A 27,752-nucleotide genomic window follows, 5' to 3' on the forward strand; every position below is an offset into this window, starting at 1 on the left:
TTGCGTACGCAAATTGCACCTCATTTTCTTGCCTCTTGATCCTATTGCGAAGCATATGATAGAAAGCCTACTGCAATTTATGGGGTAATGGTAGAAACAAGTGATAGTTATCAGCACAAGTTCCAGCGTCTGGAAGTTAACAAAAACGTTCTGTACTATTTCACAAAGAATCTTTTACGTTCGAATGGAAACAATCATTGTCACAATCGTATTTGTTTCTAGCTGTCAAATGATTAACTATAAAAAGCACTTCACTCTATTAACATTTATAAATATTCTCACTTATTGCCAATTGTTTTAATTAGAAAAATGAGATATAATTTACAGCCCTGCACCTCCGACGCTCCAAAATGTACGATCAGCTCGGAACGGTCTAAACGACTGAAATATTTAACTAAGGGCTCTAAGGTAGGCATGGACTAGAAAGTTGCTCAACAAAACGATTTCTAATTTTTTTCTACGCTGACCATCAACAGGGATGCTGTATCTGAAGGATATACCGTTTAGCTGCTATGCAAACATGCTTGTCAACCTTCCGTGCGGCTTTGCCGCAGGTAACCGTTTTTTTCTTCGGTAGAAAGTTGAGGACGTGACCCAAATCTTTGCATTTCCAAAATTCAGAGGTTTACAAGGGCTATTTAAGGGAAGCCAAATGGCTATGACATTGTTATATACAACTGTTATATACAACTTTCCTTTTATAACTGTGTACAATTGTAAATTATGCATGCGTAGTATTTACTCCGGATTTTAAGGATTGATAATACTTACTATGATTTATGACTGATCTAATATTTTGTACATCGAAATAAATACATTTTATGATATTTTACAATAGAATAGCAAAAATTGTAAAAAGGTCCCCCCACGGTCAATTCTAATTTAATGTAAAAACTCTAATTTTATTTAAATTTTTCACTTATAAGAAAGAATTTTCATTTAAATATAAGCTTCACGTTCTCTTCATTAACATTTGAAATTCCTCAAATAATCATGAGTAATGTTGGCATTTTCCATTCAAAGTATCCTACTCATTCAAATATTTTGCCTCTAAAGAATATTCTACTTGCGTTATGAAATGCGCATTTTCAAGTAAAATCGAACGCAATATTATTGAGACCGAAGGATTAGCATAGAAAGCAAGCAAACTCAAAATCAAAACGCTGTCGGGTGCAGTGCAGCGTAGTATTGCGCGTTCCTCGGTCTCATGTAAATGGTGCATCGAGCGCAGAATAGCTTATACACAGAGAGCCTTAGTAATTAGAATTAGCAACCACTGTGGTATACGTATATAAACTGTTGGTTCAGGTTGGTCAAGGCTTGTCGGCAGCAGCGGCAGCATCAGTGTATACGTAGACACGGACACACACACACACACACACACACACACAGAGAAAGATAACGCTCTCGATAATAGTATGCAGTCGTTCCTGTCGGCTGCAGAGAGTAAGGCCTTTATAATTATTCTTGGCATTTTTTTTGCTTCTCTTCTCTCGGCTGGTCTACCGCACCGGTGATAGTACACGCTTTGTGGCTTCGATGCGCATACAGCCGGAGGAAATTACGCAAACGTCTAATGTAGAAAGTGAACTTACCTTTTCTTTGCATCATCGTCTCGAGAGCATACCCCTATTCGACTGTACTTCAGTTAATATTTCAACTATACCAGAGATGTGTAATTTTTGTTTGTTTGCTAGTAAAAAAAGTTGTCATTTTTCAAGTGTGGTATATATAAGACATGCCTTTATTTACAGAGCGCACATACATTTGTTATAATACATAAATTGAGCAGTCGTACGTGGTTTCATTAAGTGGAATAAGCATTTTTAGTTTTGTTTTCTTATGTCTTTTATGATAATTTTATTCATCGTCATATAAAACGAAAATTGTCGCTTTAGAAACCTTTTTTTTTTTGAATATACACGATAATATAGCAATACCGCTACGAGAAATTTTCAACGTTTATCTTATAGAATGAGCTTTTCTTGTCTTTATTTCTTGCTTAGCTCTCTACCATCTACTCGTATAATAAGGATAATAGCTAAACTGAAATCGTAGACTTCGATTTTGCTTTGGCACTATGAAAAACTTCTTTATTGCACTTTACGACATAAACAATTATTTTAACTTTTCTTTCAAAAATTCAAAAACACATCGACTATAATAATTCGTTTTCTCGTTGTAAAATACTTTTAAAATTGCATTAACAGCCATTATGAGAAAGAAGAATCCCAAGGTTAAAATGCAATTATTTTCATGTTTTTACTCATTTTTTTTCAAGCGTCGTTCTGTGCTGCTTTGCTTTTTCAAGTTCGCGCGGGACTGTCTGTGCAACGCGCGCCGTGTACACGTCATAGTTTTCTAAATACGCGAATGAGATCACGACCCAAATTCAAACTTGTGCAAATATACTTTGAAGCTAATCGATTCGAACTTTTCAGTATTTCTTTTCCTCGTTTTCTCTCTCTTTCTCTCTCTCTCTCTCTCTCTCTCTCCCCACAAAGTTTGATTTTTTACTCTAGAAATCAAAACGAAAACAAATAAAGTTTTCCAATCTAATGTATTTTAATGTGTATAATGAACAACAACGAGGTGAAAGGGGAAGAAGTGGGAAATTGGACGTATAATTGCTTAGAAAATCATACGGCAATTCGTCAACGTGAAGATATCTACAGCAACGGAATTCAAAGATAATATACACATTTAATAACACCATGAATTTTTTCTTTATGAGTGAATCATTTTTTTATCGTCATAATAATATTATCATTGTTGGCTGATACATACAAAACAACACACAATAAAAACAATAACATAATATTAACGTGACGCTCACAATAATAATATATAATGATAATAATATAATAGTCATAACCTTAATAATCATCATAAAACATCACGTCCTCGACATAAAAATGTATTAATAATTACAACTTTCACCGAAAAGCTTAGCTGACGCGATGACTGAGTCGCAACTGAATTTTGCTTTAGTTTTTCATTGTTTTACTTTTTAATCTCATTACCACAATATTTGTTTACTCGGAAAAAAACTTATTCATTCTTTGTCTTTTGTATTACTTATATAATATCATATTATCATCGTTACAGAATAACTAGCATATACTGTGACAGAACTATACATTTATTCAGACCCAGTTTCACGGGCCGCACTTGATAATCAGTTCGACCCTACCATCTTATTGATTGCATGATAGCATTATTTATTTTATCGCACTAGTCACACTCGCTTGGTAAATTGCTCAGCATGTCAGTGAATAAACAAACCTTTTACTTATCGTCATCGAATCAAAAAGTATTACAGTTAATGTTAATCTTCAGTCCAATTATTCGACGCGAATGTTTTATTCACTGACATGCTCTTTTATACGTTCAACGATTAAAAATTCAATAACTTTTTCTCTTATTTTCATCGTTTGTGTATACAGACTCGCAAAATCAGACGCGCGCGCATAAATACGAAATAAGACAGTAGAGAATCACCGAGAAATCTCGCAACGAACCTTCGGTTACTACCTATACACCCTAACTCCGATCGACTCTTTTAACGAGTGGATTTGGATTGCTTGCTCACTTGAGTGAGCTCAAGTTTTCACTTTTATGGATGTCAATTTTTTTCTTTCATTTTAGCTTACCAAATCGAAGACGCATCAAATCAAAATACAAAGCTTAATACTTTATTTTCACTAATCATGTGCTAAGCGAAATTGGCTTCTGATAATCAGCGTTAAATGTCGACATCAGAATCAACAACATCAAATATAAAAAAAGTCGTTTAAACAAATTTTTGGTCACCGCGACCAATGTAAATCACGCTCTCGCCCACACTTTTTTGATTGATTTCAAACTAATGTTTTATGTGCGTAATTCGTTTAATTTCTCTTTACGTACAATTAAGAATTATAGCTAGGACAGTTGCAATCCATTTGGTAGGCGTTGAGTACGAAGTTTTGACATATTTTTCTCTTGAAAAGCTAATTCTCGTATTTCCTTTTTTTTCATTAATGAGCTTATGCTAAATAGTGTAACTACAAACTTTTTGCTTTTTATGCCGTCTACTATCGAAATACGTCTAGAAAACACTTCGCTCGCGAGACTGAATGAAAGATTCGTGTAAATTTTGTGTGATTAGAATGCAAGCAAATAAGTTAACGTTACTGTTCTTGAGGAAATAAATATGACTGAGTACGAAGAAATGCTATATTATAGATAATCAATTAAAATCGAAATCGTTTAATGTTAGAACAGTTACCTGTTTTCCGTCAAGTCGTCACACGAAATCACATCCATCCAGCCTGCAAGTATAGCGAAGGAATAAAATTTTAATGGAGGTGATAAAAAAAGAGAACATGAAGAATGCAAAAGGGGGCAGCTATTCTGACACGCACACGGGAGCTATAGGACAACATAATGAATATACACTGGGCTAGAAGTATTTAAGGTATTCGAAGACGCACTAAGTGACACTAATTAGGCTAAGAATTGTATTTTTTTATTGAATATCAGTTTGTTTTCCTCCAAGTGTATCGCAATTTTCGAAATTCTGACTCTCTCCTCTCAACTCTCGAGTGTAATTATTATAGAGTAGGCGGCGCGAAAGTGGAGAGGAAGTCGCGAGATAATAGAAAGAGATGGAGAGAGAATACTATATATCGAGTTTTCAACGAATTGGACAGATGATTGCTCGCGACGCGCGCGTCCTTGTCAGACAATTGTGCCGCGTCTCTCCACACGCATCATTTTTTTTCTTTAATTTGTCTTCCTCATATATAATCTATATTTATTTATTTATTTATTTATTTATTTATATTTATATACGCATATAATTAATAATATATAATATGTATATATCACGTGAAACAGGCATTCCTGTACAACGTTGCATCGCAACTCGACACTTGCACGCACGCTCTCATACACACGCACGACTATTCGACAACTATTTGCATCATTAGACTAAACGTACTCTCTACTCTGGCGCGGTTCAAGTCTCTCGTTCGATCTCTCTCCAAGAGAGCCCGGGCCGCAGAGACCAAGAAGTGAGAAAAGAGGGCATTTCCTTTTTATCCTACACAGACTTACAGACAGATAAAGACAGAAAGGGATGATCGCGCTCGCGGCCCTTAAGTACCACACGATGCGGAGACAAAAGTAAAACAACCGAACCAAACAAAAATCGGCGTACGTCTATAATGTAGAAAACTCGTTTTTGCGGGGCATTTAAAACAGTTGAATAGGGCACGCTCGGGGGGCAGGGGTGGTGGGGGGCAGGGGGGAGACTAAACAACGAGCGCGACGATTTTTGCACACTTCGTCCCCGCGTCGATAGTCTCGCACGTGATATCGCGTTAATTTTCGCTCTGTCAATTATTCCCGGTATATATTTACACGCAAACAAGTAAAAAGAAGGAATCTCTGGACGCCGCGTTCGCCTTTAAGCCGCCAGTCCGTGGTTCTGGTGCAGCTGGACGTGTTGGTGATGATGATGCTGCTGCGAGGATGACGAGGCCGAGCTGCTAGCAGAAACCTGGGGTGGTTGACCGAACGCAACCCCAGAGAACATCACGGGTCACTGATGGTGATGTTTGGCCGAGCCATTGGCATGGTGAGCTTGCACGTGGTGTACGCTCGCCGCCACTGCGTGATGATGACCGGCTCCGTGGTGATTCGCGTTGTTGGCTTGGCTGTTGTTGTTATTATTCTGCTGTTGAGCCTGGCGCTGGCTGTTCTTTTTGTTCTTCATGCGACGATTTTGAAACCAGATTTTCACCTGACGCTCGGTCAGGTTGAGATTGCGCGCCAATTCCCAGCGCTTTTGCTTGGAGACGTAGGCGTTGAACAGAAATTCTTTCTCCAACTCGAGCGTCTGATACTTGGAGTATGGTTTGCGCTTCTTGCGCACCGTCACTTGGCCTGTCCATTCCAATGGATTCGTGCCGCTGACTCCCATGCCTGGCACGCCAACTCCCACGCCGACACCTAGCGAGCCTGTCGAAAACAAGGAAGATGGGGAGGAACCCCACATCACTTAACACAATTAGTTGTCCTGTAACTTTGGCTTTTCATTCAAGTATTCATGCGGATTGTATTATTTAAATGATTGCGCTTTTTCATGCATCACAACATTATTTGTAAGAGTAAAATCCACAAAAATAAAAAGTATGAATATCGTCAAATATGTATAAACAGCAGTAATATATAGCAATAATGGTGGGCCACGCGAAAAATAGGCGAAATGCAGACTCTTCGCGGAATCACCGACGAGCGATTTCCCGGGAAACTTTGTGGAGCAGACAGGAAGTCGTCGAAGCAACGATCGAGTGCAACGAAAACACGAGTGCAAAATGCTTCTCTTTCATCTTTGTGTATTTCCATTTGGCCGTGCGCTCACGTGCCAAACAGCACAGTTTTCACTCGTAGACGAGCAAAAAGAAAGATCGCGAGCGTTCCGTTAATTGGAGTATAGTACGACGAGGCCCGTTAGCGTGTATTATACGCAAACGCGCATGCGTGCCGTATATCAATGCACCAGCAATTTATCGTTCAAGAAGGGTAGGAAGAAGAGAGAGGGACAGTCATTATCGCGGGACAGCCGTAAATTTGGTCGTCTGCTCGTTTCTTCTTTCTTTTCTTTCTCTTTTCTTTCTCTTTTCTTTCTCTTTTCTTTCTCTTTTCTTTTCGGCCGGCCACAGCCCGCGCAATTACGAGTCAATCGAGCAACGTTTTTCGTCGCTCTTGCGTGCTTTCGAGACTGCTCATTGTTCCCCGCGCCAATCCGATCTCGGTCTTCGGAAGTTTCGCGCAAAATGGAGTGCACGTCTGCGCGGCAGCAGTTTCTTTACGCAATCAATTGTGACAGAGGAATTGGCACAAAGAGCCTCGCCAAAAGGCCGTAGATAATGAGGCTAATAACGCAGGATGTATCATTGCAACAATTGACAGCTCGTGTCGTAACTCAAGCTCGCGAGAGTGCGCGCAGAACAGCGAGGATTCGCGGAAACAAATGGCCGATGCGTCGAGGTCTGTGTGCGCAGTGCCGCATAGCGAAGGCTCGGCTGTGAAGCATAGCCAAGCGGCATACGGCAAAGCTTCCAAGCCGTGCCGCCAAGCGCAGTATATATACGTATGATATATAATTGGACTGCCGCGCTCGCGACCGCATACTAGCCGTGCAGAGAACATGCGTGGAGGCCGAGCGAGCGGCAAGCTGCTATGCGGCATTTTATGCTGCCCCGCAGCTCCACTGGTTTTCAGCGCAAACTTTGAACGGTCGTTCCTCGAATTCGCGATCGTCATCGACGTTTGTTATGAAAAATCACGAGACGCGAAAACAATCGACTTTGAACGACTTTGACGTTTGCCTCGCCGCCGAGACCATCGCACAGTAGCCGAACCGCGATAATCGGCATGACGTGATCGCGCGCGCGCGCGCCAACTCGCTCGCGTACGCGCCGAAAAATCGAAGACCGCGACTATAGCGCGCGTTCGACGTGTATGCAATGGCGGCAGCACGCGACAGATTTTAATTCATCACTCCGCTGTTTAATCGCTTCTCTCGTGATATTATCTACGACCACGCCAGACGCATAAACTATGGCCGCGTATACACCTCGTGCGTTACAGGTCTCGATCCCCACCCTTTCTCTCTCGCTTTTTTTTCGGAGTGCTTTGTATCGCCGTATATCGCGGCACGCGGTGATTGCCTATGCGCCGTCGATTTATCGTCCCTGTAAAAAAATCCAACACGGAAGTTTATGCGGGGGCTTTAAGGTCAAGATTTTACGTAACACGTGCCGGCTTTTTCGCGAAGTGCATTTTCACACGAAACTTTCCCTCTGCCACTGGAATCGGCAGGTAACAATGGAGCATCCAAAGAGAGAAAATAGGCATTTTGCTAAGACAATGGTGCATTGAGTGTGCCACAACTTTGTCGAGATATGTCGGCGTCAACATAAAAATGTGAATGGATAATTAAGACGTAGCGACAGTCGATATCAAATAAAACGCGAATTAAGCGAAAAAGTATATTTGCTGGCGTCGATGTCATCGGGAAACAAAAGCGGGACCTTTGTGCGTTTGATGCACGCAGACTGACCCCGTGTCTCTTTTGACGGCGACTTCGAGAAAAATGAGAACGATCGACGCGATGTTCATGTAAATGGAGAGAACGACTTTTTCCGGATCGAATCAGCCCCCGACTCGCGCACCACGCACGCGTACGCAGTTAGACGTACAGAGGGGAATTTTCCTGCAACGCGCACGCTAAGCGGAGGGGAGGAAAAAGGGAAAGCCTGGCTGCTGGCTAGCGAGCAAGCGCGTCAATATCGGCCCGAGCATTGTCCTGGCTGATTTACGAATATGCCTGGGGTGAGACGACGAGGCGCGCGCGAGCGGCTTTTCCAAACGTAACAGACCCATTGTTCGGCCCATTCGACGACTGGATGGAGTGCGAGAAACGTTTTTAATCAGCTCGGCAACGCATACAGAGGCGACGCCCAAGCGTTGAATGGCCGATTCGCTGGCCTCTCACTCGCTCTCTTCGTCTATTCGGAGGCTCCGTTGTTCGAACTTGAGTGCGTCCGCGCGGAGTCCGCATCGGACCCGAGGTGCGGATGCGCGCCTTTCCGATATTTTCATTCATTGACAGATGCTCCGACAAAAATAAAGCGCCGAGCCATTTGTCTCTGCGCTATGATCGTCCTGCGCTTCTCACAAAATAGCGTAGTATGCACTTTCTTGATGACTTCCTCTATGAGGTTTCGATAACACAATTATTAAAATGCGATTATTGCGTTGGTTACAAATTTAAAAACGAAATAAAATTGATTGCAATTGATCATTCGATACTCAACGATAGCGTGCGTCATTTGAAAATAAACAAACCAGTTCATTAACTAATAAAATGAAAGACGCGTCAAAAATTCAATTCTTGAACAAACTAACAGAATTTTATGATGAAGCGCAGTGTATAGCGTGATGAGCAGCAGCAGCTCACCAAGAGAGAAACGTGAAGTTATTTTTCTCTCCGTATCCCGACTGTTTACGAGACACGTATATACCTTGTGTACAGAGAGAGAGAGAGAGAGAGAGAGAGAGAGAGAGAACGCGAGTGCTCCGGTGCGCGAGCGCCCGCGCGTGTGTGTGTGCGCGCGCAATGTCATTTTTGTTCTCTTTTTTCCGAGTGAACGTGGCCTTCTGTGTCGTTCTCTCGCTCGCGCTCAGGGAAGGATCCGCTCCAAGTCACGAGTAACGATAATGGAGCTGCCATCTATTGGAGCAACGGTACAACTAACGTCCGTGCGCGTCCCACGATATATTCGTCGTCGCTCGCGATCCGTAATACTCCCGATTCTATTTTCGTCAAGCCGGAACACACACACACGTACGAGTCGTTCGACAGGTTCTCCCTCTTCTAAAAAACTTTGATTTTTATCGCGAGATTTATTCAGATAGGGAGCACGCAGCGGATCTCTTTTTTTCTACTGCTTTCGGGAAGAGCGGATCGAAATCGAAATGATGTCGCGTTGTTTATTGAGATTCGCTCGGAGAGAGGGAGGGAGAGAGAGAGAGAGAGAGAGAGAGAGAGAGAGAGAGAGCGAGCGGGACGCTTTATTTTGAAATGCTCATTGGCGTTGAGAGATATTTTGACTCTCGCTGGACCGCGGCACAACCATGCAACGTTCCAAAAATTTTCTTTAACTTTGAATATTTTTATTAGTGAAATGATTTTTCTTTCAAAGCTTTTCTACTCGTCGGTATGAGTTTAGTTTATTTTGGACTTTGCGTTTGAGTGAACCGTTAATCGTCACGAGGAAAGTAATAGAAAATTATTCATAATTGTTGTAAACTGTTGTACGAGAAAAAAAAAACAAATTAAGGGGGAGAAAGAGAAAGGACGATAAGCGAGGAGGCACACAGGTCATGGAACGGATCAGCTGATCGGAGGCGCGCGCCAGAGTTTACGAGTTACGGCCGCCAATAAACCCCGCCGCCGTTCGTTGTTGCTCATGCGACGACGTTTCACGAGCTCTCTCTCTCTCTCTCTCTCTCTCACTCACCCACTCTCTCGCAAAGTATAGGATTCTACGAGTGAAAAAAAGGAGAGAGTTAAAGGGAAAAAGGACTGCAGGCTCAGCAGCAGAAGCAGCAGCAGCAAGAGAGCTATGGGGAATGAGTGATGACTTGATTTTTTTAGTGCGCGACAATTATCTGCGCGGGCGCCACGCTCGAACTTTACAGCGCGATTCATAGGCCACAAAATTTTTTTAATGCCCCACTCTCGACGCTCGTAATGGCTCATACATGTCCTTCCGGTTTTTATCGATACGACGAGTACGTATACGTACACGCACACACACGCGCGCGCACAGAGTGAAAACAAAACGTTTCATCAGTCGTCAAAGTGATTTTCGTGCTGGTTTCTCGCGTCGACTGCCTTCGTTTATGCGGCTGCGAGAGCCGGTCAAGCTTAAGGGCTTGGGACTGTTTTGAACAGCGGATCGGCGCAGACGCAACTCGACGCCTCGGAGAGCGTCGCGTGCTTGGCGGTCGGGCGCGTCGCAGCTATGCTGGATTGCTGGCGCAAGATCGAGAGGAAGGAGTCGATGCTTACCTGTAGGCGGATAAGGGCTGGACGTGACCGGTTCAGGCGCCCCGTAGTTCCTGAGCCCGCCGTAGCCGTCGTGCGGGAAGGCCGCCTCGGCCACCATGGCCGCGGCCACGCGGCCCCGGTCGTCGGCGGCCGAGGGCGTGAGGTAGGGCACACCGGCGGCCTGGGAGTGCGCGTGGTGGTGCGCCGCCGCGGCGGCCGCGGCGCTGTCGACCGCGCTGTGGTGGTGCCTGGCGCTGGTGTAGGGCGGGTAGTTGCACCAGCTGTTGGAGAAGCTGCTCTGGTGGCAGCTGACCGCCGGGTCGGCCGTAGCGCCGCTGGTGCTGGAGCTGGTGGTGACGATGCCGCCCGCCGCCGCGGGGTTGTACTTGTACTCGGGCTTGTAGTCGGCGTTGGCTGCCGCGGCGGCCGCGGCCGCGGCGGCGGCGGCCCCGCTCGAGGCCGCCGCCGGGGACCAGAAGCTCAGCGTGGAGGCGCCCTTGCGCTGGTCGCCGCGCGAGCTCGCCTGCGGCGTGTTGGGCCCGCTCGCCGGTTCGCTCGCCAGGTTGGTGTAGTACGTCGGCGTGCTGGCGTAGGGCTGGTGGTGCTGCTGCTGCTGGCCGAGCTGCTGCTGGTGCTCGGGCGGCGGCGGGTACTGCGAGTCTTGGTGCGGACTGTAGCCGGCCCAGCCGCCCTGACTGGAGCCCGTGGAGTGCGAGTGCCGTATGACGCCGCCGTTGGGCTCGCTCGGCTGCTGCTGCTGCTGCGGCGCGAGGCTGCCGCAGCCCACGTCCGCGTAGGTCGAGCCGGCGCTCTGCTGCTGGCCCACCGGCGTGGCGGTCAGCCGCTTGGCGGGTATGTGCAGCGGCCCGGTGGCGCTGTTGCTGGCCACGCTCGAGGCGCTCGGCGACGTGGACGAGGTGGGCGCCGTCTGCTGCGAGGTCGCCGCCGACGACGGTGCGCCCGGCGAGGTGGGCGTGGACGCCTGCTGGGTGCCGCTGGTCGTCTGCTGCTGCTGCTGCTGCAGCGACACGAGCGAGGACGCGGGGGCTACGGGTGGCGGCGGACTGTCCTCGTAAGGCACACTGTTCATCATGTTCCACCAGGTCAACCCGGTGGAATTCCCCGCTCCGGTGACTGTCCCCATCGGCGTGACGGAGGCAGGGTGAGCCACGCCGGAGCCGCATAGCGGCACGGCGTGCACATTGTCGTACAGCGTCGCCGTCGAGCAAGCCACGTGATCGGCGATGGTGCAAATCGCGATTGTTTAGGCGCGCGCGGTGGTCGGGTCGTTGGGCGCCAGCGGTTCCACCGAGTGTCGGTTGGCGAGCGACGCCGAGAATCGTTCGGCCAGTCGTTGCGGAATCGTCGGCGACACGCGCGCGCGCGCGCTCACGAGCCGCACGGGTGTTCGAGGCGACGACGTTCAGGCGAGCGTCATCGGGGGGTCGAGCGGGAGCGACAGCAGGAGCGACAGCAGGAGCGACAGCAGGACCGAGTGCGAGAGAGAGAGTAGGAGCACGAGGTGAGCGCGGTCCGTGGTGGGGAGTCCCGGAATGCCGAGCGAGCGCGGCAGAGCGCCGTATACAGCAGAGCCGAGAGCGAGCGAGAGAGAAAAAGAAGAGTAGGGATTAGCGGCGGCGGAGGGTAGGTGTGGAAGGGGCAGCCGACAGAGATAGAGAGAAAGATAAAGCGGACGCGCGAGGCGCACCGTGATAACGATGACGGATGCCGTGCGACGAGGATCGTGGCCGGCAGACCAGCACCCACGTGCCGCAGATTTTCGCGATGACGATGATTGTTGATGTTGACGTGCTTGTCCGTTGTCGTCAAGGTTGATGGTTGGATTTTGGGATTAGGTTGAGCACGTTGTCGAGTCCAGGTGTGTTAGATCCATGGATGGGATATTTGTTGATTGCGTTCAAGAAGAGACGATGAAACCAGAAAGAAACGGAAAACTCACTTTAGCTAGCTGTGCCTTTATCACTGCTTCACATGTACTAGTCTGTCAATGTTTGCGTGTATGTGTGTGGCTGTATCGATGACGCACCGGCTGTCAGACGAGCGTTAGAAAAAAATCAATAGAAATTCGCAAGACGCGCACTAATAGCACACTTTCCAAGTTTGCAGCGAAGGACGAAATGCGCCGCAAAAATATCTCTCTCACAGTAGCACAACCGAAATTTCAACAACTTTTTGTCGCCCTCTCACTGTTCTCTCGTGTCCGTCTTTCTCTCCACGGTGAGCTTTCTATTTTCACGCGCCGGGTACACGAGTCCCCAGCTCAACACCGATCATCATCACCTCTCACTCAATACAATTGGTCGTCGAACGCAGCACAGCTTGAGCAAAGGGTTCTTATTCACCCGCGACGATGGGCGGTCAAGGGATCGGCGAGAAAAAAATTTTTTTTCCTCCCTACGGCCGCTCGGCCCTCGGTCGCGATTTCACTTTTTTTTGGTCGTCCGATGCTCCTTGGTCGGCAAGCCTGCGGCGCAGGTAGCAGGGCACTGGGTGTGACGAGGCAGAGCAAGTGCGTTCCTTCCTGGCGCATTCGCGAGCGAGCGAGCGAGCTTACAACGACACGCATGTGCTATGTTGCCCTCGAGAACGTATACAGTGCTGAATGGGGAGCCCCCCGCACGAGAGATTCTCTCCTTCTCGCTGGCCTCGCCGAGCCAAACTGAGCGACAAGCCAACTTGCTCTGCTCTGCTCTGCTCTGCCAGTCGTCAGAGCGAGCGAGCGAGCGGGCGAGCGAGCCGCCAGCCAGTTGCGACCTCAGCGCAATCTCTCGGATGAAGGCCGAACCCACAACCGCGGAAGCTTTAACAAACGCGCCGTGCTTCGCTCTCCCCCTACTCGCCCCATCGATGTGTACGCATTCTCCGTCTCGTTCCTACTCGCACGTGAGAGCGCATGCCGCGTCTCTCGGCGCTTCCACCCCCTTTTCTTTTTACCTTCTTTTTTCGAGACGAGCGGCAGTGGTCCCCCGCTCCCTGCCCCTCGTCCTCCACCTCGCTCACCGCCTCATCACTGGACTTACATCCGAGCGAGGCGACATACGCGGAGCAGCGCCGGCGCTCTATCTTTTCATTTCCGTTCGTCGCTAAGCGCGTGCGGATTAGCTTTTTCTGCTTTTTGCTCTCCTCGACGGCAGCAGCCAGCGGTGCTGGATTAATTTATGGAGGCCGCTCGCCTGGGATTTTCTCGTCTAATTGCGGACGGTCACGCGCCAGCTTTTGCGAGGCATTTTAGCTTCGATCGATGCGCGTTACTCGGACGAAGGCGAATTCGAGTGGACAGGCGCCCGCGGACCGAAGCGGAATCGAAGCGTTCCGCTTGGCACCGACTGCCAGCAACTTGGCGCGGAGTCCATTGGCCAGTTTTAAGCGCGCGCGCGCGAGAGAGAGAGAGAGAGAGACGGAGTGAGAGCTTGCGGCAGCGGAGCTCGGCGCGCGGAGGGCGCGTATTATAACGCCCGCGCCACCGTTCTACGTATACGGCTCCGTGTGCGCGTGTGTGCATTGCAGTCTAAATCTCGGTACTTTTACGAGCAATAAAATAAAACGGTCTGACAACAGCTTCGGCCGCGGAGAGCGAGCAAGCGAGCGATCGCGCGAGCGTTGCGCGTATTAATTACAGCTGCCGTAACGCAGAGAGAGAGAGAGAGAGAGAGAGAGAGAGAGAGAGAGAGAGACTTCCCACGCGCAGCTCGCTCTTGCATCTAAACACGTGACTTTACGCACTCTACGACCTCTATCACGCATACACTCCTCTTCGTGTCTTACGAACCGTCTGGCTCGTCAAGCTACGTGCACTCACGATGCTTCTCGAGCTGCCTCGTTATTACTTATACTTTCTTTCAGAGCTTGCGAATAAGAGAACAGTGAGAGTTTTTCTTGGCGGTGCGTTCGTCTTTGACTCGCAAACGACGCCGCCTTTGGTATTTAGGCTTAGCGCGTATTCGCGCAGTGATGCTTTATGAGTCGTGCGGATAATAAAAAGGACTCGTTGAGCGTTGCATTGCCGAGCAGCGCAGCCTTGACCAAGTGGCAGCTGCTTTTTATCCTTCGCTTTTCGACATACTCTCATAGTCGCGAGAATTATACTCGCTTATTGCAGCGAGACTGTGTGCTTGTGCGCGCGCGCGTGCGTATATGTGTGTGTCTGTGTATGCGCGTGTATGTGTGTGTGACTCACCTTGTATACCAGCCAGGGTTGCAGGCGTGAACACGCGGGAGAACCTGAAATATTAGCAAACAAGGCGTCAGTCGCGAGCTGCTGTGAGCGGACGCGGTGCGCCACGCCAAGATGGACTGCATCTCGTAAATGTCCGGTGTAATGAGAGCGCGATGAGTAAACTTGAACTTTAAAAATATGGACAGCCGTAGCTATATAAACCCCAACGCCCGTGCTGCTGCACTATAAACTTCACTTTTTTATGATCAATTTGGGCTTAACTATAATTAGATATGCCAAAAGCGTCGCGACGTGTACCAAGCGCGCGCGATTTAAGCTGATAGCGCCTTCATATCGCTCCGAGAGAGCCTTTACGAATACAATTTATTCCGACGACTCGCCTACCCGATATTTTGCTTTTCTTATTTATTCATTCTTGAGTATGACGTCAAACTGTCTTACTTCAGGCGAAATATATTTTGTAAAATAAATGCAAAAAGCTTGAACATTCGCTGTAAACTGGCGAAATTTCGTAAATAAATGTCAAAAGAATCAACCGCAAAGAAAATAAATAAACATAAAAAATAAAAAAATAAAAGAATAACAACGGAATCCCCTCTCACAGAAATTAAGTTTACGAGGTCGCCTTTAATACAGTAATTAAGCCATAAAAAGGAGAAAGAAAGCTCGGCCAATAACGAGGCCTAATACCCTTATTAGAAAGAACACAACAAAAAAAAGGAAAAAAAGACGAAAGCAAGTCTAGGAGTCATCACCTGCACAGCTCGAACGGGTAGTACGGTTTCTCCACGGCGCCGAACACTTTGAGGCCTTTTGTCTGTCGGTCCACGAGGAAAAACGTCAGCCTGCAAGCAGAGAAAAAAACATTAAAGAATACTCGTCGATAATAGGCGCCCTCCATGACTTTTATATGCGCGCGGCAGGGTGAGATGGTTTATGTCGCGTCCAGGTATAAAGTTAATGGGCGCCACCCCGTATACACAACGATACGCTTTTCACTCAAGACCGAGAGAGAACTAAGCAGCCACAAGTGCTCCCTATGCTAGCTGCTACACTCGTCCTCACGTGATTGCTTCAACGTTATGGGCCTTTGAGAGCAGGTTATCTTATTGCCACGTGTACATACGATAAGGACGCTGCGTGTGTTTCCCGGAGAAAGTCGATGGACCAACTGCTGCGTTCGACCGCGGTGCAAACATTTTCTTTTTATTTTTGCGGTGTGATCAAATCGATTATCATTGCTATAAAGCGCAATGGCGTGAGAATTGTAAATAGACTTAAAATTTAGCGGGGAAAAAATTGAAATGAGCTTAGCGAGAGCATAATAAGATCGCTATGGAAAGTAGCAGTCATGCCCGTTCCATTCTCGCTTTCTGATCTTTTTCCTCGCGCCGTTCATATCAGCAAAGTGTTAAGGTGAATCTACGGCTGCGAGTTTACGGCAGCAGCGGAGTAAGAGGATAGTCGCGCCTCTCGGCAAGCCGGAGATTGGCCCGGGACAGAATTCATTTTGGCAGAGTGCGAATTGTTTGATAATGGCGCGCGGCTCTCTCGCTCGGCTGTGCGAGTAATTAGGAAATTTTCCTGCGGCTTTAATATAACATGAACTCTCGAGTATTTGGCAAGGAGCTTTTTAATTAAACTAGCAACGACAGCAGTTTTTCACCGAACAACGTTTATGGTTACACACGTCGCGTTTTAAACAAGAGAACGACAGGCATTAATCATTCGCTTGGGCGCACAAAATTTATGTGCGAGAGGTTTCCAGCGGCTAAACACTCACCGGTAAATAGCCGCCAAAAGTATGTATTTTCACCTAGCAGCCGACATTGTCGTTATGTCCAAATGGGAGAGGAACAATATATGTGTATATGTACCAGTGCGAGCACCAAAGAAGATAATGGAAGGAGAGCGGCAAATTCAACGAATATATGTACTTTCGCCCTGCTGTCGGACACGAGAAAGCTCTCTCTCCCTCTCCAGGGGATGGGAAATCCTTACCAATTCACACACACTCTTTCTCTCTGTCTAGGAACCAGCTGCGAAATGAACAATGCCTCGCAGGATTTTTCTCTCCACCCCGAAGCTTCGGCGTTTTTCGGAAAAGAGTGTACATGTGCATTTGCCACGCCCATTGTTTAAAGCGGCGATATATACATAGAAACGCGCGTAGCGCTCACTCGCACAAATTTATTACCAATAAAATTCGCCAGTATTTTACAGCCCTGCTGCAGTAGCGCCGCGGTATGTAGGTGAGCGTCATCGGCTTCCGTTTCAATCGCTCACGCCGCGCCTGCTGCACGCGCCACTTGCGGTTTCAGGAGCCAACCCCCTTACAGCTGATAGACGCTAATTAATCAATTATCTATTGGGTGCTTCGATGTATCGCTTTTTTTTATCCTCGCGGGCTGGTCTTTCATCATTTATTCGTTTTAGAGAGATGCTTTCTTTCGCTTTGCACTTCGAAAATATCGCTGAGAAAACTAGTTTGCCGTTTGTTACTTTGGCACAATGACTGTGCTTTCCGTATGAAAATTAATTCAGTACGAAAGGTGATTTGATAGGAAAAATTTATGATTTTTAAGACAGAATGATCAGATTTTATTTCACGAATTGACAGAGGATACAACTGAGAGCGTACAAACTCGTCGAGGGCTCTCAGCTAACTGACAGTCGACTACTGCACTAGTCGTCACTCTTCATCTTAAAAGCAATAAAAAAAAGAAAGTGGAAATTTGAGACGAGTGGCGAACCAAAACATAGGCGATAGTCACGATAACGCGGTCATGGCTTAGTTGCGCCGCTTATGCGCCGTCGGGGTAACACATGTTGACCATGAGGAGACCACGAGAAACGCGTAAGCTAATAGAGTGGACTGTAGATTACAAAGAGAGAAATCGACACCCTCTCAACGACTCAGCGAGGTACCGCCTTTCTTAGAATTACTTAAATTGAATACAATGAGTGAATCATAAATGAATGTTGGTAATACAATACAAATATAATATAATTATATGCAAATAACGTGAGTTCAACTAATTTAAATTTAAAGTCTATGAAATTGTCCGATATAATAACCGTAAAACTACTCGATATCGTACACCATTTCAAACAGCACTTAATCAAATAATTTTCGTAATGAAAGTGAAAAATAGCAAGTTGCTGAAATTTAACAATCATCAATTTTTAGAGGCCGGAATAGCGCACTGGCGAAACTTTTCTTTCTACTCTCGCGTGAGAAACTTGACGGGCGAGCGTGCAGTAGATCAGCTGAAAATTTAAATGGGAAAAATACGCGGGATGAATTCACAAGCGGCGGCGGAAGGCGGTCGCGCGCAGACGAGAAAACTTTTCGAGGCAATCGAAAGTTTGTCTCTTTTTCTCTCTGGGTTTGCCGACGCGCGCGTCGCAAGTATGAATCTGCATAATTTAATTTCCCTGGCGAGCCTTGATTAAAAAACATCAACCCTTCCGCTCGCCCGCCCAGCTTTCTGGCCGCCGACAAATCTTAAGCTCGACGAAAATTCAAGGAGGGGCGGGGGCGAGCGAGCGCGCGTGCCACAAGAGTTTTCGACCGGGCGGGCAAAACTCGTAGAGCCGTATAGCTTGGCTTTCTCTCTCTCTCTCTCTCTCTTTCTCATCCCCCTCTTTGGATGGATCAGCCGACGGGCCAATCCGGTGGCGCGCACTTGCCCAACATGGCAGGGTACGTGCATGCTTGACGCCGCGCGCGCTATTCCCTGCTTTTCCATTTTCTTTTCCCGGAAAATCTGACTTCACCTCTGTTTTTTGTTTTTAATCTATTCGTTTGATTCATTCGCTGCAATTTCTTTTCGCCAACTGCTACGGGCTCTCTTTGCGCGTTGTAAGATTTTCTCTGTTTTATAATAAATAACTTTACCGTATTTATAGTTTCTTAAAGAGGAAATTGTGAAATTTACTGGAGTAAAATAAATATTTATGGATTTTTGACTTTCTGAGAGTGCTCAAACTTCAATATAAATACATAACTAATTAATATTATACATATATTTCTCAAATACATTTGTAACCTGTAGAACGTGTTCTTTACACATTACGTTTTTAAAGATCGTCCAGTTACGCCAAAAACGAATCGACACTGCTCATACAAATAATAACAACGCGCGATTAAAAATTAAAAAAATTATCTATCTTTTCGAGCCAATATTTCATCGTTGGATATTTTTATGAAAATATCGAAAAAAATTAATGCATTCATTTCCCCCTAGACACAACGCCGTAATCAAGCTAAAAGCCTGCTAGCACTCTGAAATATGGTCAGACTGACTCACTGTAACACGGATTTTCTTTTTTTTTTCGTGCCTGTGAGTCGGCTCGATAAAAGCTGGGAAATTTGATGCAGCGCGTCATCAAGTGCGAATAGCCTGTATGTGCGCGCCGGCGACTGATTGATCCGATGGCTGTGTCAGAAAAGTGGGGTAACTGGCAAACAGACTGTCAGGCTGTGAGCTGTGCCAAGCGAGCCAAAAGCCAAGCCAAGGATGTCAAGAACATTTCGTGTATGTTTCCTGCGGGGTCGCGTCGTCATGGGAACCGTCGTCATTGAGGCAAAGCTACTCGCTCTCTCCCTCCCTCTTTGCTCTCATCTTTCTATTTAGCTCCCCGAAAATTTCACCCGAAGCAAAATAGTCCGGGATATCGTCCTCCGTATAAACTTTTGTGCTTCTATAGCGCGATTCTCGAGATGCTCGAGCGTATTTTCACGATACGATTTCTCTCCGTGTAAATCCAGACTACCCGCCGATAGAACATGTGGAAGTCGATGTTAGATTTGCTCGTGCGCGCGGACGGCGCCGAGTAAATATTTGAACTTTCTCTTTATCCTCCGACGAAGATAAACAGTGAATTTCTAGTTTACTCAACACCCTGGAATTCGAAAAAAATGTAGTTCTTTTTAGTTAAACGAAATATGTACTTTACTTCCAATTAATTATTTTCCGTATAACATGAAACAGGATTTTTTTTCTCGAATGCTTAAAGCCAAGCTGCTTAAGAAGTAACAAATGTGAGCAACGACATTTTGAAGTATTCCAGCAGCTCATACAAGCATGCACCATACAACCCTCTCGACAAGCCACCGCGTAGCAGGCCTTGAGAATGACAAAAATTAATTTGTATTTAAAACTTTACGAGTCTACCGCACACGTGACTCTTCTGTTCATCTCTAACTTAAAACAGAACCAAAGTCATAATTTCCAGGATGCTTATATTAACAAAAAAAAAGACAACAGGAGACGTGTCCTAATCACATGGGATTTATGAGATGTATGAGTGTGCGCGTGCGTGTGATTCGTTGCCGCGATGGCGGCGGAGTCTTGAAAGAAAAGCACGTTTCACCTATACGCGCGCGATCGTCCTAGCCGCTTCTATAAATAATTCAACCAAAATATAATACGATACGCTACTGGTACACGTTCGCCACGGGCGGTTCCGTCTGTGTGGATTTAAAGTCGCGCGCGCGAGCGCTTGTTGCTTTCTTTTTTGGAAGAGGAAAAATCGTAAAGCCGGGACCGTCTCGAAATCGTATCAAGGAAAACAGCCATGATATAAATATATTTACTTGGATGAAAATAACGCGCACCAGCAAAGATGTCGTTTCGTGTGAAAAATCGTAAATTGCGCACTGTACAGTAGTATTCATTTACAAAGCAAATCTTGTTTATGAAATAAACTTCAAAGTTAACGGGGATTTTTCGTTCTATATGGTCTGAATACAAGCTGATATTTTATTCGCGTATTAAATCTACCTACACCTCAGTCTAGAAAAACACACATTCAAAAATTAAAAACCAAGATATTAAATAAAAAGTATTAAACCGTATAGAATGCTATCAAAAGTGTCTTCAGTATTACACACAACTTTACTAGAAACAGTATGGACAACATTTATATTGTCCACCAGGACTGTAATGTATATGACGATCTTAACATTATACCTCATTACAAATGTGGTGTGGTTATAAAGAATAGGACGTAGTGCAACAAAATATATCAATGAATCTACGTGTCTAATATGCGCAAGACCTCATTCAACAAAATAGCGCGATGCAAGAAACCCAGACAAATATACATATATATGTGCATTCAGAAATAATAAATTTCGAAATAAACACCAAAAAGCTACTGACTCGGTTAAATGCGATTAAATAACATATGAAATTAATAGGAAATTCAATAAACCTACTAGATTTTTGAACGAAATATACGAAAAGAAATTAATAGATAAAGTATATGGCTCTCGGCTCTGAAAATAGCTGAAATTGTACCTACATACACAAAAGTTTATAGATAAATCATTATAACAACTATACATGTTTTGTTTTAAGCGAACTTTCCTACCTGTATCTACCTCTGCAAGACCACATGCTGTGTAATAACAGTAACGTAGTTGTAAAATAAAGACATTTAATGAAGAGTAGTGCACTGCGGGTACACACGCAGGCCAACACTCATTTTGTGCGCTGGAAAAATGACGCGCATCAGCGCGCACACGCGTACGCACGGCCCACCCTATTTCTCAAAAGCGAGGATCCACATAGGCCGTGCTTCGGACGCGCGCGTTTTTCGGGCTTCCCCCTTCGTATACAGCTCGTATATATTGCATACGTGCTCGCACACACAGAAGTAAACGACACGAGAGGCAGCTGTACGTGCCGGCTGCGTGTATATACATGCACACGCATACACGCAACTTCCGTAAATTATATATTTACGAAGAACGACGACGCCATTGTGAAACGAGTTGATGTCTTCTTCAAAGCATAAGAGATAATTAATGCGGCTGCGATGCGTGTGATACGCGACGGGTTTGAGAGGAGGATGAGACAGACGCACACCGCACGACATCATGTTATTCATGAGGATATATGCCGAGGCAACGTTTCATTAAAATCATTCGTTCGAACGAACTCGAGAAATGTGTGTGCCTATTGTTCGCGAATGGCCGTTGTTTCGGTTTTTAATTTTTATATTTATTATGAAAGGGGTCAGAGGCTCGTCTTTAACCGTAGGAATGCGCGTTTGGACGGACGTGAATAAGGGATTTTTTTTTTCTTTCGCGATTATTCATTTTTAGACTTGTGGCCGTTGATTTATTTATCGAACTATTAGAATGTAAATAGGAATTTTTTTCGAACGCGCGCGATTTCATTTTGATTCCAAAGGACGCGAATATTTTTCGTCGGCCATTTTACAGCTAAAGAATTGCAATAGGCGATACTGCCAGGCCAAACATCTTGAAAAGCCATCTAAAAAATTCAGTCGATAGTTTTGAAAATCGAGCTGCCGCTCAGCTTAGCAATCCACAAGTATTTTCACGGGGCAAAAAAAATTAGAAAGTTTCTCCTTCAGAGCCCTTCAGTGGATTTAGGCCGACGCAACGGAGATTCCGTGCATCTCTAATTTTTTTTGTTTGTTTTTTTTTGTAAGAGAAAGTTTCACTCCTCCGCAAACATCGAACGTTTGGTAAATTTTCGTTTTGCCTCCGGATGCTCAGTTTGCTACAGACTGTAGTTGAGCGAACGTCGATTCGTGCGATAGATGCGATTGTCGTGATAGTGTGACAGAAAAGAAAGCCTCAGTGACGTGCGATTGTTTTGCAACTAATTCATTGATTGTGAAGGGTAGAATGGCTATCTATCATCAAAAACAGCGACAGAGCAATGATTTAAAAGTGTTGCAATATGAAAATACAAACAGTTATAGCCCATAGCCGACCCTTTCACTTGTGCTGTTGACCTAAAACGAACGTTATACTGCACAACAGAAATTTCGTCCATAAAAGTCCATGCCACGAGATACATAGAGAGCATATGGGCCCCGTACAAGTAAAGAGTGTAATGACGAATGTAAGTGCTGCGCCTTGGCCGAGAGGATGAAAGGCGTGTGTGCGTGTACTCTCCGCAGGTAGACAGCGCGAGCGCATAGAGCACATCGACGCCGTGGCACGAGCGCTCATCCATAAAATGATCGTAAAAACTTAATTTTACGAGAGACGTAATATATTTGCCACCGTGTGTACCGCAAGACGGCCGACGGCCTCAAAAAATCTTGCTTTCGTGAACCAGAGCACACGTAAAAAACTCATTGGGACGCGCGGCGACCGACGGATCGCGCTTTTTTGCTTCCTCTTTCAGTTACTTGGAATTTCATCGAAACGCAAAAAATTTCCGCTTTATTGTTCAATTGTAATTTTGTTGTTGCCTCAATGTTTTGCGGCTCGTCTTCCGGGGAGTTATCGAGTGTCGACAGACCTGAATTTTACATTCGCGAAGTGAGCATGCCGTGATGTGTGACGATTCAGTGAGTAAAAATTATTGGTCGCAGATAAGACTTGAAATTGTCAAACAATGCGCGTTGAACGCGAGTAAATGTAAAAATATTTCCATTAGTCGACTGAAACAATTACTCGTGGACAGATTGCATCGCTATTCGCCAAAAACTCCGTCCATTTCTGGTCAATCCAATCTATTTATGCAGATAGTTTCATTTTTTATCTCAAACTCGCAACAGTTTATAAATATACAATGTTGCAGCCAGAACGTCCCGCCGAAAAGAAAAAAAAATGGTCTCCCTCCTCAATTCTATACGAAATCAGAAGTTAGAAAGGAAGGGCATCACGAGAGGAATATAAAACGTTTATGAAGATACGCGAAAGATCCTCTCGACATATTTATTGCCAATTAGCGATGTCGAGTCGCTTCGCTCGCTCGCGCTAGCTTTTTAATCCCTCCGACTCGTGCCACACCGCGGTTGCCTCTCAATCGTCACGCTGAATTCTGCAGAAAGTAATCAGCCAATCCGGTTAGTGGGTGGTCCCTCCTTTGTTTCTCTCTCTCTCTCTCTCTCTCTCTCTCTCTCTCTCTCTCTCTCTGTCTTTTTTCCATGCGTAGAATCTTTAAGCGACTCGCGCGTTCTATTGCAAACGTGATCGCAGCGCTGAGTTACATTGATTCATTTAGCGTTGCATTTTACGGTCGTGTTCGTCAATGACAACATTCCGATTGCTTTCCGAAAAATAAAAAAAAAACATGGAAACAGAGCTGCTCTAAGTCAAAATATAAATAATGGCGTCGATCGTATGTAAGCCTTTTAATTTATTAGCTGCATACTGTAGCGAACCGGTTCGATTGGCGGCCGCTCAAAGGCTTTCATTGCTCGATCGGCGTATAATCCATTATACATTTTTACTTGCTCGGTAACGCATAAATTTATACAGTAAATATTCGCGTGCCTTGAATCATCCGAGTTAAAGAAAAAATTCGATACTGGCATTGCTAAAAATATATTTTTAATCGTTACGTATCGTCGCAAGGTAAATTATTCCAAATAAAATGTAGAACAAATAATTCTCGTAACTTTAATATTCAACCACATGTGTGCAAAATCATTCCGTCGGATTCGAAATCAGCAGCCACGAGTTTTTCCTTTCGTTTTTTATTCGCGAGGCAATCGACAGGAAAACGACTTGGCGGCATTGTGTTTATATTCGCGTGATGTGAGGAGCGACCGAGAGATAATATCGTAAAGACGGCACCGACGGGGAGTGCAGTGCATGAACGTCGGTAAATTTCTTTCCGAGTGCGCGCGCTCGTGTTTGTGTGTGTGTGTGTGTCACATATGCGTATGTGCACCAAGTGCCGACTGATAAACTAGATTACGTGTAGTCTTTTTTTTTGCTCGTTATCGCTTTTATACTTATTACGATTTACTGTCTGCGGAAGCATTGTTTACGCGTGTGTTTGATTAAAAACGTAAATTATGTAGATCGCAAGGTGACGCACTGTTTTTCTAGACTAAGCAAGTGACGTTTAAGTTTCAATCTGATTGATTGTTTGAAAAAATTATGTTTGTTTATGGGCGCGTGAGAAACCATTAAAATTTAAAAATAGAAAAACCATTAAAATTGAAGAAAAAACGCAACGTCTGGCATCCTAGTTTTATGTTAGTTTTTCGCAGGATATCGTACTTTGCAACTCAAAACTTGGTGTCGTAGCTTAACACACCATCATTGACATGAAATGGCTGTTTTTCCACTCTCTCGTCGAAAATACGGGTGTTTCCGCTAGTCAAGCGTCTCCGTTGACCATTAACGGCTCATATATTAATCGTCGCATTGAAAGCTTGCGCGGGTAAACGTCGGCACGCGCTATGCCATTAATTATATTATTGAATGTCGGTTTATACACGCAGTACTCAATGTTAACGTGACCTTCGATCGCGCTTGTAACGTGAAACATTGTTGGGCGTATGTGATTTACATATCCTTGAATTCGATGGGGGAAAGAGGTGCTCGGTCGTCTCATTTTTATCCGTCTCACGCTGCAATTAACGTGTCATCTCGATTTCATAATTTTTATCTCGTAATTAGTACTGTATACTTGATTTTTTTCTGCACAAAGTCGTAATTCAACGTTGTCGTAGATTCTGTTAGAATTGACTCGTGAGCTCGGTCGACCAGTAAGAAACTGCGGTAAGATTTTTATTTGCAACGAAATATCCCAATAAATAGCAGCGCTAGCCAATTGGTATACTCGGATCTGCTGGCGGTAATATCTTAGCTTCGAAGCGAGAAAAACAAGCCGAAGACGAAATATGGCTGGTCGAAAAGAAATATAAATCGAACCTGATAAACTAACGTAGAGAAAGCCCAGGAAGGCATTAAACATCTCTAAATCGGGCCAATAATTCACACGCATGACGTGCAAAAGGTGGTGAGTTCGCAGTGTCGCGCAGACACAGGCGCGCGCGTGGTGCGATAGAGGCTTTACGAGTTGTACCGGCCGTCGCTCCCAGGTGAGCCTCCGCGCGCGCTCGCTGCTCATAACGAGAAAGAATCCTCCGTGTCTCGCGTGTTGTGCAGGTGGCACACATATAGCCACAGTTACTCTCGGCCGCGCGCGCGCTAATGTCCTCGCGAGTGAGTGAGAGCGAGAGCGCTTGAAGCGTTTTATGGGGTGGTCGCGCGTAATTTGATGGCCCTATAAAAATGCCGCTCGCGGGCCAGTTTTTCCTTCTCGTTTCCCTCTTCCCCCTTTTTTCAAGAGCCACGCGACTTCCGATTTTCCGGGGGCCTGTACCGCCTTTCTCTCCCGTTCTCGTTGTTATTGTACCGATCTCATAAAGAAAGCGCGCATCGAACGCTCACTGCTACGGGCTTTTCCGTTATAAATCTGCGAAATTACATAGAAGACGTCGTTCCGACGCTTCACGCGAAGATTTATGATAGGAGCGTTAGTTTTTGGGGACCGTGCCATTGTGCGCCGAGCGCGATGGTCGCGACGTAGAGTATTGTATATAGTCGCTTGAATGCGATCTTCGTCGGGAGCGCAATGGCGCTTTCAATGTTAGCTATGGAGTGCGCTGTGGAGTATTGAAAAGCGACACTGACAAGTCTGTTATTTTCCGCGTTTTCCGTTAGACCATTTGCAGTTATTTCAAAATACAACAGTGCTGTTTCGCCAGCAATAAATACATCGTTAAGGTTTTCGAAACTTAAGGATAATTGTTGAGGTTGGTACAAAGTGTATTTACTATTGTAACAAGCGTGGAATCACTGTCCTTTGGGTTCTATTTATCGCTGCTATACTAATCATTCAATTCTGACTTTATTTATTTTAATATACTTTTATTCCAAAAAACCCTCTTATAAGATAAACATTTCTATTTCTTTACCGACATAATTGGCCGTTATACTCATCAACAAATCAATAACAAGGAATTTTCCCTTGGAAAATCCAGACTTTAGTTTTCGAAGCCAAATGGTAACAATGGAAATCGGGAAAAAAAAGCATCATGAAAATGTCAATCACGTCTAACCAACCCCCAATAAATAATCATAAACCGACAAAGCCGATAGCGACGCCATAGTGTAACGTACTAAAAAGCCGTGTGCTTGCGATTAGCATTCTGTAGAGTCAGCAACAACAGTAGCATCCGATAGAACCACTAAAAACGGAAAATTTGGTAGCGTCCGTCGAAAAAAAGAGGAACAATTACGATTCGCCAGTAGAATAACAAAACGATCCTCCCCTCGCACACACAGACGCGCATCTATATCTTTATTCCGAGCAGATTCCATCGGGGGCAGTGAGTGAGTGATCCAGTCCGGTTTATCTAGGGGAGGGGGGAATCAAACACAGTCGTCCTGCAGGAAACGGGAAACGTGGTGGAAATTGAAAATGTGATGGACGAGAGAGCGAGAAAGGGGGTGGGGGAGAGATGGCCGGATATGGGCGGGAGGAAGAGGGGAGAGACCTCGCGGAAATTACTAGACCTGCGAGTCCTCGGATTAACGCTGCCCCCTGGCTCTCCCACGGAATAAATGCCTGAATGGCTGACGTTCCTATTGGACGTGTGCCAGTTGCTGCTCACGCTGCTGCTGCTGCTGCTGTTGCTGCTGCCTTATTAAACCCAATGCTTTGCTGTATCAGCTGCTATATACGTGTATGTAATGCCGGACATTCGCTTCTGCTCTTTTTTATCTTTTATTTCCCTCTTTTTATGAATTTACGGTCATCGATATACATACGCGTACGTTATTCATCCGTGATGTAATCAAATTTGATTTTCTTTTTTCAGCCACCTGTCATATTTGTACTGTTGTTGCTTGTCGCTATGGAGAACCAGACGACGGTACCGAATTGCCAGATGACGCATGAAAATCATAGATTATTATGACGCATTATACGCATGTAAAATCGGCAATTAGTTTATAGATTTTAAAAATCGTAAAATGCTTAATATGAGCAATAAAAAAATGATCATGTTTGGTTTCTAATTACAAAAGTAATTACAACTTTGGCGATTCCATTTTGAATTCATAGACAGTACGGCAATGACAAAACCTAAGCTCAGTAACGAAAAAATAATGTCTATCGTCTTACTTCGACTCAATTATTTTCA

General features: G+C 45.2%; 1 protein-coding gene across 3 annotated transcripts; it reads right to left on the reverse strand.

Annotated features, from left to right (window-relative positions):
- Nucleotides 1-1,732: 1,732 nt before the first annotated feature.
- Nucleotides 1,733-15,605, reverse strand: LOC131664884 (homeobox protein abdominal-B-like). 3 transcript variants are annotated; one of them, XM_058936324.1, is made up of 4 exons: nucleotides 15,563-15,605; nucleotides 14,808-14,851; nucleotides 10,631-11,743; nucleotides 1,733-6,045 (listed from the first exon to the last, which is right to left on the reverse strand). In XM_058936324.1, exons 3-4 carry the CDS (start codon nucleotides 11,700-11,702, stop codon nucleotides 5,588-5,590), a joined length of 1,530 nt encoding a protein of 509 aa, XP_058792307.1. In that variant the 5' UTR covers nucleotides 11,703-11,743; nucleotides 14,808-14,851; nucleotides 15,563-15,605; the 3' UTR covers nucleotides 1,733-5,587. The 3 variants fall into 3 exon arrangements, with proteins under 3 accessions (XP_058792307.1, XP_058792306.1, XP_058792305.1); XM_058936323.1 differs by lacking the exons at nucleotides 14,808-14,851; nucleotides 15,563-15,605 and having other exon boundaries at nucleotides 1,733-6,006; nucleotides 10,631-13,634; XM_058936322.1 differs by lacking the exons at nucleotides 14,808-14,851; nucleotides 15,563-15,605 and having other exon boundaries at nucleotides 10,631-13,634.
- Nucleotides 15,606-27,752: the final 12,147 nt, after the last annotated feature.

The sequence above is a fragment of the Phymastichus coffea genome, unplaced genomic scaffold, assembly GCF_024137745.1.
Source record: "Phymastichus coffea isolate CEN01 unplaced genomic scaffold, Cenicafe_Pcof_1.1 PCOF00046, whole genome shotgun sequence".
In the NCBI taxonomy this organism is placed as follows: Eukaryota; Metazoa; Arthropoda; class Insecta; order Hymenoptera; family Eulophidae; genus Phymastichus; species Phymastichus coffea.

Bases quoted from the DNA above. Each gene is read 5' to 3' on its own strand.
- LOC131664884 (XM_058936322.1), bottom strand. From the start codon at position 11,753: ATGGGGACAGTCACCGGAGCGGGGAATTCCACCGGGTTGACCTGGTGG. The intron at 6,046-10,630 runs GTAAGCATCGAC...AATTGTGTTAAG, and splicing joins CAGCCCTTATCCGCCTACAG to TGATGTGGGGTTCCTCCCCA.